This window comes from Nanorana parkeri, unplaced genomic scaffold (genome assembly GCF_000935625.1).
Source record: "Nanorana parkeri isolate BGI_ZX_2015 unplaced genomic scaffold, ASM93562v1 scaffold335, whole genome shotgun sequence".
Lineage (NCBI taxonomy): Eukaryota > Metazoa > Chordata > Amphibia > Anura > Dicroglossidae > Nanorana > Nanorana parkeri.
In genome coordinates this window covers 929,551-954,546 of record NW_017306603.1, presented here as the reverse complement: position 1 = coordinate 954,546, position 24,996 = coordinate 929,551, and the positions used below count along the sequence as shown (strand labels likewise).

Genomic DNA, 24,996 nt, shown 5'->3' with positions numbered 1-24,996 from the left:
ACAGCGGGCTCTGCCTATCTAGAGGCAGAGCCAGCTGTGACCACCCCCTCCCCCGTCCGTTCCTCCAGTCAGCGCTGGAGCATCTGAGAGGGGAGTCCCTGCGGGTGGTGATAACTGAGGCAGGGTTCACACCTAGGCGTATAGAATATGCGCGTTTCCGAGGGCTACCTGGCTGTATCCCAATAGATATGCACGGCAAATACGCCCCAAAGAAGCTCCTGTACTTCTTTGGTCGTAGGGCGTTTTGCAGCGTGTAAAACGCCCAGGTGGGAACCATGCCCATAGGCAATCATTGGTTTTCACATGTTGAGCGTTTTACAGAGCGTAGGAACGTAGTAAAACGCCCAGGTGTGAACCAGACCTGATAGTCACCGCTCACTGCAGGGAGACGATCGAGTAGTGAGCGGATCGGCGACATGTTTCTGCTCACTTCCCGATCGATAGTGCCGACCTGTGACAGCTTCTTTGTCACAGGTTGGCTCTAACTATGAGGATGACTGGAAATCACTCACCTCATAGTTCTCCTTGAAGTCAAAATTATCGGCGTTGCAGCACACCACAGTGGGTATTGCATTGTGCACTTCAAGCTTTGTTCTTCTAATGTTTGGATGGACAATCTACCATAATTCAAAGATGTTCTGGTAGGTTTATTGGTTTCCACTCACAACAAGCCCTTTAATGTGCATGAGACTAGCAGGGACACTAGGTTGTGAGATCCTGATGTGTATGGGCTTTCTGTAAGGCATTGCAGAAAAAGTGAAGCTTTTGGGTGGACTGACCTCTTCATTTTGACCTTTTTACAAGTTATGTGTACCAGGTGCAGTTCTTTAGAAGCCTGTATTGTTCCCTAATCCTAATTAATTAATTTGTTGCTCTCGTTACTTTAGGACAAGTAATGTTGGCGTTCCTGGAGTGTGGGTCTTCCATATTGGTAGCCTTTCAGAGATCGATAATGTCATTCCAGCAAAAGTGCCTCACCCTCATACACAGCAACGGTACGTCCCGCTGATAAATTCGCACAACGACTTCCCCGAACAACGACAACTGGAAAGCCAATTCAACGGGGACAACAACTATGAAGACAACTATGAGGATGAAGACTACCCAGCAGGTCAAACCACTGAGCCACCCACCACGGACAGTGTAAACTTGAATCCCGATGGACGTCAGGAATTCATAGACGCTGAGGATCATGCTACGTTATATACATCAAACAATCCCTTACCCCCGTCTCAGGAAGAGCCCAACTGGACTAATTATGACCCGAATGAGCCTTTAGGTGAGCCTGAGATTCAGCCATCGGAGACTAGAGTTCTCGGCAACATTCCATCTTATGAAACCCAAGAAGAGCCATCTGAGCCGGTGTCTGAGGATTTCTCTAATGTGACCCCAAATCCGGATCCACGAAGGTCTGATGACATCTATAGGGGTGACCGTTTCTTCGGGAACGTAGATGTGGGAGGGCTGGACACTGATGGTAAGATAAATGGGCATTTGTCTGTCTAATTTGTAGTGTAATGTTGCTTCTTTGGTGGCTCGTGTGATGAAATGAAGCATAGTTAAAGTGTATTTAATCCCAAGAACAATCACATGATATATTGCAACTCACCAGTGCTTAGATGTAGTGGCCACATTAGTTTTCTTTTTTCCCTTTATGTTCACCTGGTGATCATGCCAGTAACACACTTCCTGTCCTGGGGTGACCATGCTCACTCATTGTGCTGTGCCTATGAAAGAGCAGCATAGTTACCATAGGACAGGATGTGTTTTTGGGACCAGAAACACCCCCTTCTCTTCTCTATCATTATAGGGGGACAGTGTTCTACAGTAGTCTACAGAAGATAGCTGGGTTAACTGATAAAGCTCACAGAAATTTTCATGATTAGAAAAATGTTTTGGATTTGGATATACTTTCATGCAGCGATTAACCCCCTAAGCTTTACATCCTAAACCTTAACCTAAACCCCTAAAATGCTGAAAATATCAATCCAAAAAGTTTCCGTGACAAATGCTAGAAGTACAGTGCTGAATGCACCTCTGCCAAACTCCTGGTGATGGAGGTTTAACAGGAGACACGTCTGTATAGTAATATGGGAGCTGCCATGCTGTTTTAATGATTAAAGTGGAACTGAGCTCACAGTATTTGCTATGTATTAAGGAACATCTAGACGTGCCAATTGTGTCTATGGTGTACCTAAACATGTCCATTTTGTAGCTCAGGCACTTCTGTGCCCACAGCTTCATAGCTTTATATCTGCAGTGTGGGATCTAAGGCCTCTGATTGCTAGTCCCAGCAGATATGGTGATTTCACTGATGTGCTTCCAACTGTTCTCTTTGCTGGACGCTGTGACATGAGGAAGCAAAGTCCTGCCTCTACCAAGATGGTTGCCCTCACACAGAGACACAGTGCAGAACTAGGCATGGTCAGTGATAGTGATAAGATCAGCTTCGGGGAGACCACAGGCAATGCTGGGGAGTAATCATTTGTCCTCCGCCTGCCTTTTTGTGGGCATAGCTTCCAGAGTAAAAAAAATGTATGGCACAAACTCTAGAGTTGTCTTCCATATCACTACTGCAGCACTTGTATGTGTGAAGATATGGAACAAGCAAGGATAAGGATGATGTCCCTGGAGGTTGCACCTACAAAAACATACTTTGGGCCTGAAATCGCAGCCCTGCTTCTCTTCCGTGGTGCATGTCCCTACCTCCATCTCATGCTGTCCTCATAAACTGCTCTAATAAGAAACCAGGACAGCAGTGGCCTAAATGGCTGAAACTTTACTGCCAGGACTGTCCCAGCTCTTGAATGTGTATTCCTGAACTGTTAGTATAACATTTGGTTGCTGTTTTGTTTCCTCCTTTGCAGTTCTCACGTTTGACCCGATAAGCAGAGAGTCGTGCGACAGGAATCCAGGTCACTGTTCTCTTTATGCCTTCTGTACGGACTACGCCACCGGATTCTGCTGCCACTGCCAGGACAGCTACTATGGCAATGGCGTACACTGTCTTCCAAAAGGTAATCGGCTGTTTTGCTGGACGTGCTGCTCTTTTTGCTTGTCTACTTTGTATTTATTCTAGTCCCCCTTCTTCCAGTTTACACATACTTCTTTTCCTTCCTCTTATCATGCTTTCCTCATTTCACTTTATCTAAGCTCTCTTTCCGGTTCTTTTGCCTTTTCTTGTATTTTGTTACTTTCTTTTCATTTCTCTTTTTAGTGTCTCGTTTTGCCCTTCTGTTTATCTTTTGCTTTTCATTTTCACTAATCTACTTTTACTTTCTCTTTTCTTTTTTAAACTTTTTCTTTCTGTTCTCACTAGCCTTTCTCTTTCTCTTTTTTGATGTCTTTCTTTTTCACTTTCTCTAATTTTTCCCTTTTCCTTTCTCATTCTCTTACATCTTTTTCCTCTTATCTTTTTCTTACACTACTTTTTGTCTCCTATTTTATTTGTCTATTCTATTTCCCTTTTGTACCTTTTTTCTTTTCACATTACTCTTTCCATTTTTTTGCCTTTCTGTTTTTATCTTTTCTTACATTTTTATTGGCTTTCATGTTCTGGTATACATTTATTTCTCTCTTTCTGCTCTTCCCTCTCTTCTCCCTATTTCTTCTCTCTCCTCTCCTTTCTCTCTCTTCTATTCTCTCTCTCTCTTTCTCCCCCCCCCCTCCCTTTTCCCCGTCTTTCTCCTCTCCTTTGTCCCTCTTCTCTCCCCTCTCCCTTCTCCTTTCTCTCTTCTTTCTCTCTCTCCCCTCTCCTTCTCCACTCTTCTTCCTCTCTTCTCTTCTCTCTCTCTTCTATTTCCTCTCTCTCTCCATCTCCCCCCACATCCCCCCCCCTCTCTCTCTCCCTCCTCTCTTTCTCCCCTCTCCTTCCTCTCTTCTCTTTCCTGTCTCTCGCTTCTCACTATGCGTTCTCTTTCTCTCTCTCTCTCTCTCTCTTTTTGCTCTTGTCTTTCTGTTTCTCATACCACTCTCTTGCCTGGTCTCTTCTCTGCTATGGATTTTCCTTCAGTCTGTTGTAGGATATGTAACTTGTTTTGCTGCAGACATTAGTTTACATGTAAAAATAAATGAGCATGCTGACCTGTACACCATATACATTGTTCTTGCTCAGCTGCTGTCTGTTTACCAAACGCCCGTAACTGAATAGTTTAGATTGTGCACATCTCCACCTCTATTTGGATAAAGTCGGCTTCACCTTACACGTTTGCTCTTAGTACATACACAGTTCGCAGTCAACATTTTGTGTTTCCACCCACTTCATGTAAACAAAACTCTTTCCTCATTTACAGGAGCACCACACCGTGTTAATGGGAAAGTGAGCGGGAATCTGCTTGTGGGACAGACACCGGTCACCTTTGAGGGGATCGACTTGCATGCATATATTGTGGTGAATGATGGAAGAGCCTACACAGCCATCAGCCAAGTCCCTGAACCTGCTTCCTGGTCACTGACGCCGCTGACCGCCATCGGTGGCCTTTTCGGCTGGCTTTTTGCATTGGAAAAACCAGGACATCAAAATGGATTCAGTGTTACTGGTGAGTATAATATATATATATATGTATAAACACACACACAGCAACACATGACAGCTAAGGTTTATAAAAATGCTTGTTATGAATGCACAGCAGTGGGAATGGGCTCAAAACGTCACCAAGAAGTTGCATGACCACGAGAGGGAATGACAGGTCACTATTCTAGCAAGACGCATGATTTGTCAGTCTTAAAGTTCAATAGCTTTCCAATCTGACTGCTTACCTTACATGCTTTAGTATTGTGAACACAGGACTGTAGCTGTTATGTTCTCTGTTCTCCTTTCGTGCAGGGGCAAAGTTTGTCCACAACATTGAAGCTGTGTTTTCCCCGGGAGAAGAAGTCATTCGTATCACACAAACCGCGGACGGCTTCGATTCGGATAATTATATCCATTTACGGTCTACAATTAGGGGGAAAGTTCCATTCATCCCTGAGACTTCAACAGTGCAGATCGCTCCATACTATGAGATCTACCAGTATTCTGGATCAGGTAAGAGACATTGGTCAGGTTTCGACTGTCCATGAATTGAAGGGAGTCTATAGTCAAGGTTTAAGACATACAAAGCAAAAGTGTCTCACCTTCCATATATCGGGGGAGTGTTCCATATATCGGGGGAGTGTTCCATATATCGGGGGAGTGTTTTATATATCAGGGAGTGGAAAGAGGTTCAATTTTTGTGAGATTTTAATGCACTCCCTAAGATTGCTGACTGGGTGCGCAAATTTTGACTTATGACAACGTCAACACTTGGATATCTTATAATGCAACACAGGACCTTTGCAGCCTATTGAGAGGTATCCTATGTTGCATTGTTGGATGTAATGGGGGCTCAGCCCCACCATTTCTTAAACAGGAATTTTGCAGGTACTCCGGTTACCTGGGGCACCCTGTCGGTTTTTCATTTGTAAGGCTGTTGGGGGCTTGGGGAAGAAAAATACCCAGGTAAAGGGGAGAAAGGAAGTGTTTTGGAGCTTACACTCTCTCTCTCTCTGCCCCTATGTGGAGGCACTAGATGGGCGAGGGGCCAATCAGAAAGCACCAGCCCTGTCACTTGGGAGAAAGTACTGACAGTCACATGCTGTCCCATACCCGGAAATACCAGGTATTTCTCTTCTCTGCCAAATGGAGTGGTGGGTATATGCTGATGGGGAATAGTTCGTTTTAGGTTCATCTTAAGACCATTGGAGCTCTGAGGTCCAAGAAGGAAAGCTGCTACTGGTTCTTGGGAACAGAGCTTTAACTTGTTCAAATGGCTGACTGAAAATGAACCAGATGCTAATTGGTTTTGCACTTATTCCACATGTGTAGGATTGTTAGGATCATAGGAAAACCAGCTTTGATTTTTTACGGAAAGGGTTGCTATTTTTCTAAAACCACATGTTATGAGGTTGGTTCGGATGAAAATGGTGTTAAAAAAATGGCACTAAAGTAATTTCATCTTTGATATAAAGTTATAACTGTCTTCTCCTGTTCTGTCTTCTCTTGTTCTGTCTTCAGTTGTGACCTCCACGGCATACAGGGAGTACACAGTGACCTCACAGAGTGGTGAAGTTCAGAGATTCTCTTACCGATTAAAGCAAAACGTTACTTACCAGGAGTGCGGCCACGCACAGAAGTACCCGCCCACTGCGCAGAAGCTGTCCGTTGATAGGGTGTTTGCTATGTATAATAAAGAGGAGCAAGTTCTCAGATTCGCTATTACCAGCCATATTGGATCTGTACATGGTAAGTGAGCCTGATAAATGTATTTTGTTTTAAGATTGCTATCTTATAATGTTCCTGTGTGCTCTAGTGAATGGATAGACTGCATCATGAGTGATGTCACTGATCTTTAGTGAATGGATGGGCTGCATTCTCAGTGATGTCACTGATCTCTAGTGAATGGCTAGAATACATTCCCAGTGATGTCACCGATCTCTAGTGAATGGATGGGCTGCATTCTCAGTGATGTCACTGATCTCTAGTGAATGGCTAGAATACATTCTCAGTGATGTCACTGGTCTCTAGTGAATGGCTAGAATACATTCTCAGTGATGTCGCCGGTCTCTAGTGAATGGATGGGCTGCATTCTCAGTGATGTCACGGGTCTCTAGTGAATGGATAGAATACATTCTCTGTGATGTCACCGGTCTCTAGTGAATGGATAGGCTGCATTCTCAGTGATGTCACCGGTCTCTAGCGAATAGATAGGCTGCATTCTCAGTGATGTCACCAGTGCTAGTAAACGGATAGGCTGCATTCTCAGTGATGTCACCGGTCTCTAGTGAATGGATAGGCTGCATTCTCAGTGATGTCACCAGTTCTAGTAAACGGATAGGCTGCATTGGTGTCACCTTTTCAGTTAGAGGGGATCATGAGAAGAGTTTTTTCCCTCTTTTTACCTAAAAGTGGAAAACCTCTTTAACACTCTCCAGGTTTTAAATTAATCCAAGGAATTGTCTTCACAATAATCAGTTTGATGTCCTTTTCCTCAATTCCATCATTCAGGGTTTTTTTCCCCCCTTTGGATTCCTTCAGTCTCAGCAGGCTCTTCCCCGTCTTTTATTAGTGTTGCGTGTGCTGGCAGCGGGCGGAGGAGGGTCTCCTTCGCTGGCTCTTTTCATGTAACAAAGCCCCTTTTCTGCTCTGTAAGGGCATGAGTAATTTGGGTCAGGAAGTCAAGCAACCTAATCTTCTCCATAAAGTCTCTTGGAAGAGGGGTGCCTCCATTCATTAGGCGAACACAAAGAGGAGCTGATAGCCGTGCCTTTTACAATGTCAGAGGAACAAAGCGTGTAGGAAGTGTCGGGGCAAATTACATGCTTGTGAAAATCAAACAGAGCCTTCGGTTAGGGGGCTGCGGGCAATGAAATGTCTTAAGTGACAAAGCCCGTAGTAAACGAAAGCCTAGCTGGGGAATGGCTGTAAACTCTCCATTAAGATCAGTGCCGAACAACGCCAGAGGCCATCGGGCGCCAAGAAAAGATGCAACGAGGCGCTCTGTGGGGCATGGCCGCTTTGTGAAGATGTAGTGTAGATAACTTTTAAAGCTGAACTGCGGGCAGATATACAAGACACAAATTAATGGAGCTCTGTAATCATTCATATATAATTAAATGTGTTTTTGAAAATACAAAAAGTATAAGTTCCTTGAATTTGACTTATCTGCCTCCAAGCTCGCTCCCGTGATGAACTACAATCTCACATTTGCTAATTTGTATTGTGATTGAATTCCATCATGGGAGTGAGCTTGGAGCGGTGACTACTTTACAACACACGGGGACCATGGGGAACAAAAGTCGCTCCCCTCCAGCAGGGGCGTCCCGAGGTCGGGTGTCACCCGTTCTCTAGACCGGGTGACACCCCGCCGTGTCGTCATCGTGCGCAACGTTACCTTGCGCATGCGCGATGACATCATCGCGCATGCGCGACCATCTAAATTGATACCTGCCGGTGGCCATCTTGGAGATGGACGACGGCAGAGACAGGAGGGGACGTTCACCCGGCGGGATGAGGTATGTCCTCTCCTGACACTGCCCAACTTTTTAGAGGGGGGTGACACCAAAATGACTGTCAGTCATTTTGGTGTCACCCCTGCAATGGTGACACCCGGTTGCGGGCCGCACCCCCTTGTGACGCTACTGCCCTCCAGAAGGAAGGACAGTGTCGGCACCAATTCAGAGATGATTTGAAGATCTACAGCCGAGTGATACACAAAAAAGATACATTTCTGTTAATAGTTAAGGTACCTGAATGCATTTTTAAGATTTATCTCCTGAGTTTAGTGTCACTTTAAAGGATAAACCTTATAGCCCCCGAAATGCACTGGCTATGGTGGAAATTTCCCTCCTTTTGGGAGATTTCCTCATATTTCCTGTTGTGTCTCCAGGAATAGAACAGGAAAGGAAGTGTCCCCAGCAGGACACAGACAACAAAAAGAGACCAGATAGGGGTTTTTACACTTCTCTACTCTACGTTACAGGTTTCTGACTGAACTGGGGGGAAGGTAGTGGTGGTGTTGACAATAAGGGAATGAGTGAGCGGTTCTTCCTTATTGAGGCTCTTTTTAATTATTTCTAAGTTTGGTAAACCGCTTACTGGGCGTCTGGGTCTTTTTACTGATTAAAATATTTGTTTTTACCCGCCAGATTCTTCCCAGGAACCAGTACAGGCTAACCCTTGCTTTGATGGCACCCATCAGTGTGATACCAGAGCACAATGCCAGGCAGCTACCGGATTGAATTATACTTGTGTCTGTGCATCTGGATACCAGGGAGATGGCCGAGACTGCACTGGTAGGTTGTATATGTGGTTTACTTTCTCCAGTAGTAACTGTTTTCGATATAGTCTTTGGATGGGTCGCGGTTTTTAGCATTTTTAAAGCCCAGCCCCAGTCAAAGTCAAATGTTTGTTGTTGTCTAGGGAGGTATATCCTCACTTCCTGTTCCAGTGACACCCTGGTTGTCTGTGTGAGACAAGGTGACACAGGCAGGAATGCAAAACTTGACCAAAGTTTTTTCTATCCAAAAATGAAAGCGAATCTGTCAGGGTTAAAAAAAATTACAAATAAATGTGCCCTGCAAGAGAAGAGCTTTTGTACCTCTACATCAGTCTTGTCTCCTACCTACCCTCTATTCCAGCACTGCATCCTCCATCAGTCTCTTCAATGTTCCATACCTTGAAGAGTGTCTGATGCCTGTGTCATCACATTTTGTGGTTAAATACTCTGATCCCATGTCACTGCTGAGTCCTGTTCTGATGTAGGGGGCCGGAGGATGGAGCTGCAGCACACAATTAGGGACACGGGCATCAAACACTCCCGGAAGTGTCCAATGACCAAGAGACACCCTCAGCTTTAACGTGTGCGCTGCTTGTGTTTCTCTCCAGACATCAACGAATGTGAGGAACAGCTCGATAACTGCGGACGGAACACCCGCTGCATGAACCTGCCTGGAAACTTCAGGTGCGAGTGCCTGCCTGGCTACGTGTTCTCCGCGGATGGGCAAAACTGTATATGTAAGTAGCATGTCCTTGTTTTATTGCAATCTAATACTTGTAATGCATTGTGTGCATTTGCTTGTTGACTACAGAAGGAACTACGGGTGGAAGTGTGACTTGGTCTTTGTTATCATTGAGGGTTGGCTTTGGCTTATTTTTTTCACTCCTCTTTTTTCGATTGCATTTGGAGGTCCCAGGCATTGAAGACCCCTGGCCCCTGGGAATGCTGGGAAAAACAATTTTTGTACATAAAAGCCTTTTCTCCAGTTTTTCATTGGGGGACATGGATCCTTCCCAATTGTGTTGGGTTGTTTTTCTCTGTTGTTGGCCTGTTGCTACAGTTAAGTTGATGGGTGATGTTACCCTCCCATCACTGCCTTTTGTTTCAGTGGTTAAAGCGTAAACAATCTAAAGGAGCGCCATACCAAATGGTAAAAAATTCCCAATCACTTTAATGGTTCACATTTACAACATCCAATGCGTTTTGGGGGCGAAGCACTCCACCCTTCATCAAGGCTTAAGGTCATGTCAGAACTTTAAATTGATTCAAGTTCAGGCTTTTCTATATTGTACTATACTGTATGGATTACATATATAAATAATCATGGGAGTCATTTGCCAGATGTGCCACTGTGCGGGGCCATAGCATCCATGTTATTGGTGCCAATGGTGGCACATCTGGCCACTATGATTTTTTTTTTTTTTTATACATTATAGTCCAGTTTCATGTGAGGTGCCTTACATGAGCCAGTGAGCTCTTCGAATGATGCTGCTTTGTATTCCCAGCGCCTCTTAGATTTCTCCCATTGGAATTTGTTTCAATGCTTCTGAGCTGGTTCAGTATTTATGGAATGCTATAGTCACTAGATGGATCCTGGCCTTTAGTTTTTCCTAGTGTCCATCCTCCTCCACTGCCTTTCACTCATTGTACCTTCCCGGAGAGCTATCTTTTTCATAAAACAAAGGTTGCTATGGGTATCACTATTCTGAATCCTTCAGTTTCTACTGCATTGCTTTAAGCCCTGAAGAAGGGGGATGTGTTTGCCCCCAAAACGCGTTGGCATTTTGATGTGATCGAATTTTAAACATTAAACTTTGGATGAACCCTGTTATTTAATCGGTTTGGCACTCATCTCTCCGATCGCTCCTTGAACCACCTAGAGGGAGCAGTGCCTAGGTGTTGAAGTGTGGGTCCCCCAAAGAACTACTGGAGAAAAGGATTTAACCACTTGAAGACCAGGGTGTTTACACCCCCTTCCTGTCCAGGCTATTTTTCAGTACTTTAACTGACATTTATTAAGTCATGCAACACTGTACTGAAATAAATTTGGGCGCGGGCACAAAGAACATTTCAAGACACCCACCCGCATCTACAAGGCTCCCGCCCAGGCCATTTTTCTACATTCGGCGGACGGGAAGTGGTTAACTGTGCCTACAAAAATCCTTTTTTTATGTAAAGAAGGCAAAACATTTATCAATAAATAAACACGGCTATTCAACTCATTATTAATGGACCCCATTGTACTGGCCTGGATGACCTGTTAGATTCCAGTAGACATTTTTTGACAGGAGGGTGGGTGGGAAAGGGCGGCATCTGATTGGATGCTTTGCTCTCTTTTAGTTGTTACACAAGTTATTTATGTGCGGTATATTATACGCGACATCTGCTTTTTTTATCCTCCTTTCGCTTTTGCAAGCTGTGCGGCTCACATATTTTCTCTCACTGCTTCATTATCCACTTTCTGCGTGGACGGTTTTATCCCCATCTCGTATCGCAGTGTCAACTGCCATTGTCAGCATGTCTGGTGCTGTATAAATACTGCTGTGTGTCCAGTGCCGGCTTATAAAGACGGTGCTGTGTTCATGTATTCATAATCACTCCTCTGCCCACTTCATCTCTGCTCAGGACAACACCCAGTTCTAACAAAAATGGATGTGAGAGGAGTCGAGACTAATTTGTATTATATAAGCTCACTTATTTTATGAGTGCATGCTTAAATCTGAACTCTGGGAATAAAAAAATTACCCTTGCAGTGGGGTCCTCCCTGCCCGTACTGCAAGGCTTAATAGCTCATTATGTCTAGGGGAAACGGCTGCAATACTTCCCTTATCCCTAGCTCCCTTGACCACCAGTGCTTTTTATCTCCAATGCTCTGGGTTGTAGACGGGACCTCGGCATCTTCATGTACAGTGCAGCACTATTGGTCTTGCATTGTACTTGATGCGACCGCCATCATAGAGACGAGGCTTTAGGGGGACAGGGTTGCACAGATGTAGTAAGCCTTCCGGAGTGATGAATACGGGTAGGTATTACACTTTATTCCTCTACCCCTAGACTTAATGAGCATTTAACCCTTGCTATCTTGGGACGGGGGGGATTGCCACTGCAAGGGTAATACTTTTTTTCTGCCTGGAGAGGAGCTTTAACAGTAGCACTAGTCAAACTAGTTCACATTTCGTAAATGACAAATCAACAGTTTAGGACACTGCCGGTCTGACGTAGTTGGGATGCAGAGATGTGATCTATTTTGCGTTACTAAAATATTTTTGTTCCGTTCAGCTGCTTTTGTTGTTCATAATTAGGGATGTTCAGATACCTTGTACATGTACAGATACATTTCCAGCGCCAAGATTAGACTAGGGAAAAATTAAAAAGTTAGGAGGCAGCTGTCATTTGTAAGGAGCACACGGAGCTCCTGGGATTTGTACATCCCTATTATAATGTATGAATTTTTTGTTATAAATATATATATCAGTGATGCACCGATACCATTTTTACAAGTACTGATACTTGTCCAAGTACTTACAGATACAAGTACTGATACATTTTTGTTTTTCAAAAACGCCAAGTATTGGCACTGGTATCTGGACATCACTATTTATAATCCCCTGCCAGACCATATAGCCTGGCAGATAGCACCCCTATTTGCTTTTGCAGCTTTGTAGCTTCCCCTATCACCTCCCCACTGGTAAGTCATCCTTGATTTCTTCCTCTCGTGTAAGCGGTGTGAACGCCTCCTTCTACTGGTATGACCACAGCAGCTTGAGCGTGATAGTTTTAAGCTACATTGTTATGCCAAACGCTTTCAGAGACCCAAACAAATTACAAGACCGGACCCAAAAATGACACCGAAATACCTAATATGTTACACCCGTAAGAGTAATAATTCTACATTAATAGAATCTACAGTAGGTGGCTCTTGATAGAATGGACACCTGCCTATTGACAAGTGTCACCGCAACAAGAAGTGAGCGGCAGTGATAACAAATCTACACAGTTAGGAACCCTTCCCGCTCCTTCCGAAACTACAAAGAGAGATTTGGTATAACCACTTTAGGGATAACACTGTTAATGTTCCACGTTCTCTTGTTTTTTTTCCTAGTGAGCAGCTCATTTGGGAATCCTTGTGAGGACGGCACACATACCTGTGACTTGACCACGTCTCAGTGTGTCCCACGCGGAGATGGAGTCTTTACATGTGAATGTTTCCCCGGGTACACCAGGAGTGGACAGAGCTGTATCGGTAAGAGTTCATTACTTCATAGCTTTCTTGCTGAAATGTGTGCTTCATTCATAAAATCATTGTAGAAGGCTTTGCTAGGCTTTGACTCCAAAATACTTCAGAACTCATGCCCTCTATTAACTAACTGTAGTAAAGATCCGCACACTGGTAAAATGGTTCTGTTAAGACTGCTTCAATGTAAACCTGTAAGTGGAAGTGGAAGCGGGGGGCTGAATGAGGATCCCCAAAATGATGAAAAGAAATGTCCCTAAAGTAGCCACATGGCTTGTGTTTGGTGGCTCTCCACAAAGCTGGGATATCCCTGGGGTCCGGGGTCACCCAAGTTGAGAAGTCTTTGTGTGTATAAACCAAAAGTAGCACCAAACACATGTTATTGGAGTCCAAAAAGTATTTAATTCCTTGAATGACAACAGGAGAATAGTGGTAGCCAATGTGTTTCAAGGGCCAAACAACCGCCCTCCACCAGGGCAGCGAAAGACAGAAAATTCAAATATCAATGGTGGCTATCTATGGTCAAGTACTAACCTTACTCACATAGATAATAACTAGGGATGCACCGATGCTGGTTTTCCGGTATCGAGTACGAGTACCGAAATGTATCTTTCGGTACTCGCCAATACCAAGTACCCATAACGGTAATTCCACTAGAAGGAGCTGGCTTCCCGGCCAATCAGGAAGCCGGGTGGCGTGTCATTACCCGCCACTTGGCTTCTTGATTGCCTGGGAAGGCGGCTCAATACTGTTTGAGCAGCTCGATGCAGATTAGCCAGGAAGCCGGCTTCCCAGCCAATCAGCATCAAGCCAGCCAAACAGCATGGAGCCAGCTTCCCGGCCAATCAGGAAGACGGGCGGAGGGTAATGGCTCACCACTCGGCTTCCTTATTGACCGGCGGACTGGCTCCTAGTTCCCTCATGGCACTGCCGGTCAAAGGAAATCTCCTTCTGACTGAAAGTTCCGGTGTCGGGGCAAAATACTCGGTATTCCTAATAATGACAATTGATATTTAACATCTTTTATGATTGTGTCTACTTTTGCTCGGTCCGATTTGTATCATTTTAATTTTCCGTTTGGTGCTTCTTTTGGTTTACATAAACTTAGAGTGAGCCTGTGGCCAGGAAATGGACTCAAATATTAAGTATTTGAGTCCATAGTTAGGTATTCAAACATTTACAACAGGCAGTAAATAAGCTTCAAAACAAGCCCTCCATTGACCTCTGTAGCTGGAGACACTGTGGAGCAATTTATTCTCAAAGTTAACAGCAGAAGCACTGTCATTCCTAGCAGATTAGATGTCCATGACCCTACTCCTAGCATTGACTCAGCCACTTCACTCTCCCTACTCTCCCTTCTTAGACCTCGTTAGGAATAACAGGGTGAGCCAAACTGCTAATCGAAGAGAATGATTTCAGTGCTTCTGCTGTGAAGTTTGAGGATGAATTGCACCAGATTACCTGCAGCTACAAAGTTCAGTGAGGGCGAGTTTTACCGGTGCTAGTAAAAGTATGTCACATTACTGGCTGGTGAATGTTCATAGTCACTTTGTTAGTCATTGGCCCATCACACATGTCTTTTGTGGGTTTTTTTCTTTATTACAGTTTGGGAATTTCGGTCTTTACTGCTAAAAGAACTTAGAATACCAGAGGGCTCCCCCAAAAAAAAAATGTTACTGACCCGCAGGCACATGAAAGCTGTATTCACAGACGTAGATTAGTACACGGCATGTGATTTGCTAGCATATCATGTATGTTAGGGTGCATGCAATTTAGTGTCATGCTTACGCCTCCACCTCCAAAACTAAACTAGCCTTGTGGTGCAGAAAGGATGCGCATACTCCTAAGACGGTGATCTGTCACCAGAGTCCAGCCACCCTAAGGCACTCTTGGAGCCAGGAGGAGGGAGCTGTAGGATGACAGAACCCACCTTGTCTTATCCTCAGGGGACAGCAGTGACAAGGTTTTCTAAACTATCCAACCAACATTATTCCCCACAGAATTGTTGGTCGGGGCTGTCTGGTGGATCCACCAAATTACATAGTTGATGCGTCCTTTGTATGTGCTTCCTAAAATAGCTAATAAGTTAAGTCAATGGGCAATCCGACAATGCTGTCGAGATCCACCCAACTGCGTGAATGGCAGCGGGCTCTGCCTATCAAGAGGCAGAGCCAGCTGTGCCCGTCCCCTTCCCGTCTGTTCCTCCACTCAGCGCTGGAGGATCGGAGCAGGGAGGGGGAACCCCTGCGGGGTGGGGTGAGTCACAGTCACCGCTCACTGCAGGGAGACGATCGAGAAGTGAGCGAACGACTGCATGCGTTCACTCACTTCCCGATCTACAGTTTCTTTGTCACTCGTCGGCTCGAACTATGAGGATGAGGGATTTTCACTCACTTCATGGTTCTCCTTTAATCCCAGGTAATGAAATGCATGAGAGGCGCTAGAGTGGGATCCTTTGGTGGAATTTACTACAATACATTTTTGGATTTTATGGACACCGGTCTTCTATGCTGTGTGCTATGTGTTTGCAGCTAGGGATGCCCCTGTACTCATGTAACTGCTCGTACATGTGTAGAGCCCAGCCGTGGCATCTGTCAGCCTGTTATTGATTTGTATAGGTGGCTGTACGCAAATGCATGTGACTCCCAGGCCCAGACATAAGCTCCTTCTCCATGGCCCTCCATCAGATCTTTCCTGAATGTGGAGAGAATTCCACTCACTCCCTGTTGTCAGTATGGGATGGGAAGTATATCCAAACATTTTAAATAAAATATTTCGGCTGTCCACTCAGAATGATGCAAAGTCCTTTAAATTCAATTTTTTTTCCTCATTAACACATTTCTATCACTTGTTGGAAGGAAGTTTGGTGAGATAATAAATCTGAGTTTGCTTAGAGTGGATCGTATCTTGGCAGGAATATTCCACACTATTTTGTCATCTCCTAATTATTAAACCGCTGACATTCTGCATGTGGCTGACGGCCTTGAATGTGACTCTTTGTCCCAGTTTGCAGTGGAGTCACGGACATGAATAACTGAATGAAAGGTACAGCCCGAGATAATTGGAAACACATAAGTGAACATTGCAAGCAAGCTTCATGCAGACCAAAAGAAACAGATGTTCACATTCAGGAAACATAACAGAGCCAGGGAAAAGGAGCCGGACTAGGCCAAAACCTTTATTAAAGAGAACCTGTCACCGGTTAACATTAACCTCTGAGGGATCACTTGATCTTTGGTTATTTACAGGTGTCTTTCAGAGCAGAGTGTCAAGCTGTTGTGGACCCTATAGAGCCGGTGTGATCACCTGTCTGACCTCAATGAAACCCAAACTCTTGTCAGGTCCATCCTTGTAATTCTATCTGTGATGTCATCATGTCTAATGCAGGTGCATTGACTTGCATTAGACATGAGGATGCTGTGGGTGTTATTTTTGTCCCCGCAGCTTCTTCTACCCCGGGCACCAGCGGTTTAAGGACCCGTGACGCCATCATGTCTAATGCAGGTGCATTGACTTGCATTAGACATTAGTGATGGGCTTGCACTTGTTCGCAGCTCCACGAGCCGAGCCCGCCAGGAAGCTGACAGTGCCGCAGCGCCAATCGCAGGTACTGAGACATTATCCCGGTTCGCAGCTGCAGAGATCTGGATATGTCTCGGTGCCTGTGATTGGCGCTGTCAGCTTCCTGGCGGGCTCGGCACGTGGAGATGTGAACACGCCAGAGCCCATCACTATTAGACGGGGAAATGCCATGGCTGGAGCAGATGGAGAGGCAAGTGAGTGCGGGATCGGGGATCAGGTGAGTATATCTCATTTACTCTGGCCCCTAGGGAAAAACAAGCACTTAACCCTTACAATGCAGGGGTAGCCCCAATGCAAGGGTTCATTTTTACAATTCCTCTTTAAAATATGTGATTTGGTAATACTCTGATATTTTTTGTAAAGTGTGATTTAATGACAGGTTCACTTTAATGGCATTAGAATAAGGACACATAGATACATGAAGACGTTTTATAGGTTTCCCAGAAGGCATCAAAGTGTGAAAATCAAAGAGACCCTCAACATCATTTGCTTTGTTGTCCCACTTCCTGTGTTAATGAGGGCGTCATCCTCAGGTAACTGGAAAACAAGGTGCCCCCGGGGGCCAGGGAAGAAACACAGACAGAGACGAGACACGTCAGTGTCTCCAGCCCAGCTGACACGTCTTTAGAGCAAATGCATTGATGCTCCAGGAAAAGGCCTGGGTTGTCCCTGCAACCAATCAGATTGCAGCTGTCATCTCCTAAAGCAGGCAGCTGGAAATCAGTTTGAAATTGCACCGATTATAATCAGTATCATCCATAATGGAGCTAAATAGTCTCTGATAATGATCAGGGATTCAGCCTTTCTTTGCCCTAATCAGACATTACATGTACTTATAGTGCATCCTTTTCTTTAGAATTCTTTGTAAAATTGTCCTTCCTTTAATCTCTGCTATTTACAGGATAATTGACGGTTGTAAATCTCTTTAAAGGAGTTGTAAAGCCTCAGCACATCCTCTCCTGTTATAACATCAGCATTGTAATAGAAATACATACTAGATAATGTAAAGCTTACTTGAAAAAAATCCCTTTTATGTAGTGAGTGCTGCCTTCCGTCTGCCCATCACTTCCAACAACTTGCTGGATTCCCAGTGTGCTTTGCATCTCTTTCCCTGTTACTTGATGTGATGCAATCTCTATTTCTCAGGACTGCATATCCCATCATGCATTGCTTCCAGCAAGCAATGGTAATGTTACATTGTTCAGATGTTGAGTGGTGACAGGGCATCTTCAATAAGCAAGTTTTCAAACTTCTATATCAGTACGGTTATTAGGAGCGGGATGGGACTTATGGAAATTCAGTATTAGAAATACAGATTTATTTTTAGTTTTTGACTATTGATACCCTGTAAAGACTATTCCAATGTGTTGTATGTGCTGTATATTCTTTTATAGTTACTTTGTTAAAAGTATTTACCAGTCACACTGAAAACTGGCCATTGGCACAGCCAGTCCCCGCAGCTCCAAGTACCAGTTCTGCACCCCCAGCCTGCAGCTACTTATGACTGTTCATTTAACATCTTCTGATTAAAAAAAAGGTGAGAACAGTATTTTCACAAAGAAAATAAAAAATGTCAACTGTAATATAGACGGCTTTTATTAGAAATGTCATCCGGTAAGGGTTTTTGTCTTCTGTGGTCAGCTGTAACAGCCGGGATTGCCTGCTTGGTCCTCCCTATTTTTAGGGTAATTGTCTAGGAGTTTCAATGAGTATAGCGTGACTTTCCAAATATACCAATGAGTTGAAATCGGCTTACCAATACTAATTATCCCAATGAGTATAGCTTTGCTTTCCAAATATCCCAATAAGTACAATTCAGCTTCCCAAATATCCCAATGGGTAAAGTTTTGATTCCTACATATCCCAATGAATATAGTTTGACTTCCTAAATATCCCAATGAGCAGAGGCTTGGCTTCCCACATTTTGAGTACAGTGAGACTAGCAGCAGATACAAATAATGGCCAGGTACCTATACTGAGCTGAAGTCTAGTGGTTTTGATGGAACAAAATGGCTGGCAGTAGGTCTCCCTGACCTCCATGTAACCCATGCCTCTCTACAGCTTTCTGTATGAACATTGGCCAGGCCTTTCCCTTGCTTGTAGCGTCTTCAAAGGACGCCTGGATAATGTCATTTCTGCAATAATCTCAACAACAGCCCGTTGCTGACATTTTCCACCACCCGTTCAGTTAAACACTCGGAGGATTATGGTCAGATTTCCCATACGCGGCTGAGGTCCAGTAACTGGCAGCTGTGTGATGTACACGTGTCATTGTGTGTCTTATCTCTCCCGCAGACGTTGATGAATGCACAGAGCGCAGATGTCACCCAGATGCTACGTGCGCCAACATCCCAGGATCATTCTCCTGCCGGTGTAACCCCGGCTTCACCGGCGATGGCTTCCAGTGCACACAGGCCCCAGGTAACGGAAGAGCTGACATGCATCCCCCATGAGGAAATGATTATGTGGAATTGTAACATCAGCCTGACATCCAGAGCATATGATTCCAATTAAAAAGAATACGAGTGTTTAATTCAAGCCTTTCGGTCAGCCATGTATGTTTGCTCAGGCATGATATTTTCTGACATACCGACCCCGTATGCGTTAGTCTTTGAACACAAAGCGTTTGGCAGCGAGCCACAAATAATAAACGAGCCGCTGGTTATTAAGTAGATGTAACCCGATCAATAACATCTCATGTAAGCTTTAGCAGAATAAAGTAATTTTCAATATTTTTAAATCTGCAGCTTTATTTCAAATAATCCGCAAAGTTCCTGCCAGGAAGGTCCTGGTTCAGGCAATTCTTTTTATAGGGTGGCAACGTTCTGTCCCTGTCTCCTAGTAGTTCTCTTCTGTTGTCACCCTGTCACATGGGCTTCCAGTGGAGACTAGTGATGGGCTCGGGCGTGTTCGCAGCTCCACGTGCCGAGCCCGCCAGGAAGCTGACAGCGCCGCAGCGCCAATCACAGGTACTGAAACATTTTCTCAGTCCGCAGCTGCAGAGAGCTGGAAATCTCTCCGTGCCCGTGATTGGCGCTGCGGCGCTGTCAGCTTCCTGGCGGGCTCTGCATGTGGAGCTGCGAACACGCCCGAGCCAATCACTAGTGGAGAGTACCGGTGGCCATGCTGATACACATTACACATGCATGGTCTGCTGCTGTCTAGGGATGAGCTCAGGTTCAGACTGGGTTCGGTTTCTCTGAACAAGGAAGTGCCATGGGCACTTCCGCCCAATCAGCAGCAGGCTGGGCATTTTCCAAAGGGGTGGTATGCTTGTAGTGATGCCATAGAGCCATATTAGGCAAATGTCATTTACAGAATATAGGCATGGAGCCATAGAAAGTCAATTGCATCACTGCATCCTGCCCCTTTGCTTGTGCCACCTGCAGCTGATTCAGCGGCAGGGAAGGAGCTTTCGTCCAGGGGTGCTCAGGTTCAGGCAGGGTTCAGTCCAAACCTGAGCTCATCCCATCCAGTGACAGGGAGTGTGTTACTGGCAGGATCACCAGGTGAACATAAAGGAAAGATAGAAAAGTAATGCAGCCGCCACATCCAAGGACTGGTGAGCTACGATGAAATACAGTTTTGTGTTGGGGTTTAGATACATTTTGATGACTGCTCTATGCTGATTGCTCTACGCTGCCTCGGTCTATTCTTCTCTGACCCGTGTTGTGTGGTTGTTACTTTCTTATACAGTGGATCGGCCCACCTCATCCTGCCTAGAGAAGAGACGGCTTTTCCAGGGGCAGCCCAGAGGCCCTCGTCCCCCAATTGTCGGAGCCTTTGTACCAGAGTGTGACGAAGAGGGCAACTACGTCCCGCTGCAATGTCACGGCAGCACAGGCCACTGCTGGTGTGTGGACAAGAACGGCAATGAGGTCGATGGAACAAGAAGGCCACCTGGCAGAGGAACCCCAGAGTGTGGCATTCCAGGTATGCGCCAATCAAAACCCCCGCCATGTTCTTATACTATGGCTGCCAGAAGGCTTATATGTGTCTAGGCCGATGCCAGACAATGGCAAGGGAAATGCTAGACCCCTGGTGTTGAGACTGGGCACGGCCATGTAGAACTTATTAGCCACTTGGTTGAAAGCCAGCTGCGGCCAAAACATTTGGTTTTGGTCAGAGGAGAAAGGTTAGTAGGTCATGTGTTTATTGTTGCCTCTGTTTACCTTACCTTCCTGTCTCAGGGTGTCACAAGGACAGGAAGTGATGAGATATCTCTTTTATAGAGATCAAGACAGCAACAAAAGCCCATTTATTTAGTAGAGTTGGAAAAGGGATACAATATCTGTCAGGTTTTTACTCCTGTCTGGCTCTTCCTGTACCGGTGACACCTGCATCCTCTCAGTTCTTATCCTGGTGTCACTAGTGCAGGAAATGAGGGGAAATCTGCCCAAAGAGGACATTGATGTTGAAAGTTTTTAGCCTCCTGCAGAATCAGCGGGTTCCCTGAGCACCGGTCCTGATATCCTGTTTTAGGGTGGCTCCTTTCACTTGCAAGGTCCTGTGGAGCCATCCTTGTGTGTGCTAGAAAGCTATGTGTGTCTCCACAAACACACATGTGCAGCAAGGGAAGATACTTTCTGCTCCCCTCTCTTTCCTCCACCAAACTAGTAGATGGACAGTTGCTGAAGACTGTACTGACCCTTCTGAGCTTGTGCTGGACAGGAAGCTCAGGGAAGCTGAGCTGAGAGAGTTGGAGCTGTTAGGAAGCATGGTGACTGTGCTTGGGCAAATAAAATACTTTGCTGGGCAATTTATATCTGTTTGATCTGGGTTCATTATTGAAAAGTAAGAATTAAGCGTTCAATACTTCTTTATATAGGCAAAAGAAGTTGTTGGTGCTAATCCCTCTGTCCTGCCACATGTGGCCACGAGAAAACGGGTATCAGCACTATATACTCCTTTTGCGTGCTTAACACATTTTTAAAACGTGAGTGCAATCCCTATTGTTCTATTGTCAGAAGAATAAAGTTCTACAATTTGCAGTTCTTTGTACCCTCTAGACCAGGGGTAGCCAAACTCCGGCCCTCCAGCTGTGGTGGAACTACAAATCCCATGAGGCATTGCAAGATTCTCACAGCCACGACTCCCGGAGAGAGATGCATCATGGGATTTGTAGTTTCACCACAGCTGGAGGGCCGGAGTTTAGCTACCCCTGGTCTAGACTCTAGAATCTAGAGAACCAGGCGCTCCACTCTGCACATAGGTTGAGCTGTAATGATTGAACTTTCATACTGACATATAAAGGATACATTGTGACTTTCACTCTCCACCACTTCTCCTATGTCCATATAGTGTGCAGGCCACATTGTAGCCATATTATTGTGATCTCTGATACCTTCCGTGCCTAACTAGTCTTTCTTGTATTTTGCCGAGCAGAACCCACCCAGAGGCCGCAGACCATGTGCGAAAGGTGGAAGCAGAGCCTCCTGGATCATTACAGCGGAAGCCCCTCCGCCGAGCACTATATACCGCAGTGCGATGCCTATGGAGAATTCACCCCTCTGCAGTGCCACGGCAACAGCGGCTATTGTTGGTGCGTGGATAAAGACGGGAGGGAGATCGCAGGATCCAGGACGCAGCCGGGGATGACACCAGCATGTGAGTACAGAACGCAGCAATGGCCAGATTATGGGACCAGCAGCCCAACCTCATGTCTAATGAGCCCAGACACCAAGGGGAATGTTTATGAAGATAAAATGTAGAATTGTCACCAGCACACCAGAATCATTTTAGGATACTTGAATGTTCATTTATTTAAAGTGCCTTGTCATATAAACCAGCGATTTCGGGGCCGCACAGGGTCCTTTCATCAGACTTAGCATTGACCTGATGAAGGGCCCCTGCGCGGCCCCGAAAGGGCTTGTTTATATGACAAGGAACTTCACATAAGACAACATTCTGCTATCCTAAAAGGATTCTGGTGTGCTGGTGACATTTCTACATTTTGCCGATATTTGCGGCACCATCCTCAGTCACTTCGAGCATCCCCCCATTACAAGGGACTTTCGGTAAGGAGTAGAGCATGGCAAAGAAAAGTGTTTATGAAGGAAATGCTGCTTCTCCTGATTGCACATTGCAGGGGGCGGGTACAGCTGGCTCTGCCTCTAGATAGGCAGAGCCAGCTGTCAATCACGCAGCTGGATGGATCCAGACAGTAATGTCGGGATCCGTCTCGGCTGCGGCTGTAGCTCGCCATATACTGAGCTTTGGGTGATGGGAGAACGCTAGTTTGTGTTCTCCTGTGACCCTTAGGAGAACTATGGGGAAAAGCCCTCACCCTATAGTTTTTCTTTAATCCAACACAAGCTTGGCACAAAATGCGTCTATTAAGTACACTACAATAAAATGTGAGCTTTGGGGGTTTTAATATCTGTTTTTTACTTTTACCTTGCAGGTTTACCAAGTGTAGCTCCTCCCACTGCGCGACCAACTCCCCGCCCTGACGTGACTCCACCCACATCCGGCACCTATCTCCTTTATGCACAGGGCCAGCAGATCGGTTACCTACCACTGGATGGCGTGAAGCTGCGCAAGGAAAAAGCGAGGACGCTCTTGGCACTTCATGTAAAGTATCTTTCATATGTGAAATATTTCCTATTGTCAGACATTGCCGTGCTGTATACTGTATTGCATCAAATGGGCAACGCCATCATCAGATCGTTATCATCAAAGCGGTAACTTGTCCCCGAATTTGATGAAATAGACTTGTCTTCGGCTTCACCACAAATAATAGTTTTTGAGTAACAAATAATTTCAGACAATTGTATCTACTGATTGATCACATGTCGCCATTTGTATGGCAGCATAAAGACCTGCTGAGAGAGAAAGCAAAGTGAAATCCTCATGGGCAGGAAGGCGGGGAATCTTCCAGTGGGGACACTTCTTCCAGTGACAACTTTCTAAGAGGTGGCGCCCTTACTTTGAAAAGATTACCTCTAACTTCCTATATATTCGCCATAAGATGATCATTTTACCACGCCCAAGTATGCCAATGCTTGGGAGATGGGGGGTGGGGCCTATTGACACCAGACACAGTGCGTCCCAGCCTCATTCTGGCTGGAACGCACTGGATCGCATTGCGGCCGGCTCACGTTGTTGTGGGACAGGAGGGGGTGTGGCGGTCCATTGAACCCAATAGCACCGCAGCCATGCCCTCCGGGCCGCAATGCGATCGGCCGCACGGGAATGCAAGGCACATCAATGCTTGCGTTCTGGTCCGGTCAGAAAAATAGCGCTTGAAGCATTTTTTCGGACCGGACCGCAGGCATTGATGTGCCACGCGTTCCCGTGCGGCCGATAACATTGCGTCCCGGAGTGCGTGGCTGCGGTGCCATTCACTACAAAGTGAGCCGCCCGCAATGCGATCCAGTGCGTTCCGGCCAGAATCATACTTACTGCCATTACTTTTGCACGATATTCTAATTATTCGAGTTTCACCTGTATATTAGTTATTGGGGTGTGAAACAACGCTCTCACTCTACTATGCGGCAATATTTGTAATCCATACCTCTAACTTCCTGTCGTGTCTACAGGACAGGAAGTGAGCTAATAATTTCCCCAGTGGGACAAAAAAAAAACCAAACTGATGGGTTTTAAGCACATGGCTCACACCTAAAAAAAAATGGCATGAAATATACTTTAATATTTTTACATTGCCATTTAAGTCTTGAAAACCGTTTAGCAACTGTTCCTAAACGCCCAGCGCATGACAGCGTTTCCCATCCGCACATATAAACCTATTCCGCACCTCGGCATATTTCAGAGCAGGAAGTGGGATCTGCGTCTCAGAAATAATTACACCGAACATGACTGCCGTTTTAGTGGCTGCAGAACACATTGATTCCCACAAGAAAGCAGATCCGACGCATGTGTAGGTTGTAATGTGCTCCGGCCAAGTCTGCTGGAGGAGGCGGAGGTCTGTGCCGTGCAGCTGTGCTGTGTGGGATTCATTCCAGATTCCCCCCCCCCCGAGAATCCTCCCCATTGTTAGTCAGCGAAGGCCTTGGGGAAGTACCTACAGCCCCCGGTCTGAGTTCTCTTTCCACCTCCGTATGCTTGGAGTGATGGTTTCCTGATTGGAATCATTTGCCGAGTGTTGGGAAAGAATGTTTGAAAATGACAAAATAAAAATGCAAATTGAAGTAGGAGCTAAATACCAGAAAAAACGTGACGATAAACCAAACTCTCCTCCTACCAGTGATGTTACAGCAGAACTCCGGGCAAATCGAATCTTAACCCTTGCAGTGGGGTTTTCCCAGCACTGCAAGGGTTAAGTGCTCGTTTTTCATCTATTAAAAATTGCGCAAATGTTTTTGTCCGTGCGTAAGACATATTTTTTCAGCTGTTTTGCTGTAGTCCAGCGCACGCGAAAAAACA

At 45.4% G+C, this 24,996-nt stretch overlaps 1 protein-coding gene across 1 annotated transcript in view; it reads left to right on the top strand.

The window, feature by feature from the left end:
- Positions 1–24,996, top strand: part of NID2 (nidogen 2) — a 64,095-nt gene that overhangs the window by 29,375 nt on the left and 9,724 nt on the right. The window contains exons 4-15 of the mRNA XM_018558378.1: positions 888–1,477; positions 2,868–3,017; positions 4,293–4,538; positions 4,826–5,026; positions 6,035–6,262; positions 8,665–8,811; positions 9,404–9,532; positions 12,898–13,038; positions 18,907–19,032; positions 20,308–20,544; positions 21,997–22,218; positions 23,015–23,184. Coding sequence (XP_018413880.1) covers positions 888–1,477; positions 2,868–3,017; positions 4,293–4,538; positions 4,826–5,026; positions 6,035–6,262; positions 8,665–8,811; positions 9,404–9,532; positions 12,898–13,038; positions 18,907–19,032; positions 20,308–20,544; positions 21,997–22,218; positions 23,015–23,184 — 2,587 coding nt within the window. The remainder of the gene's footprint in view (positions 1–887; positions 1,478–2,867; positions 3,018–4,292; positions 4,539–4,825; positions 5,027–6,034; positions 6,263–8,664; positions 8,812–9,403; positions 9,533–12,897; positions 13,039–18,906; positions 19,033–20,307; positions 20,545–21,996; positions 22,219–23,014; positions 23,185–24,996) is intronic.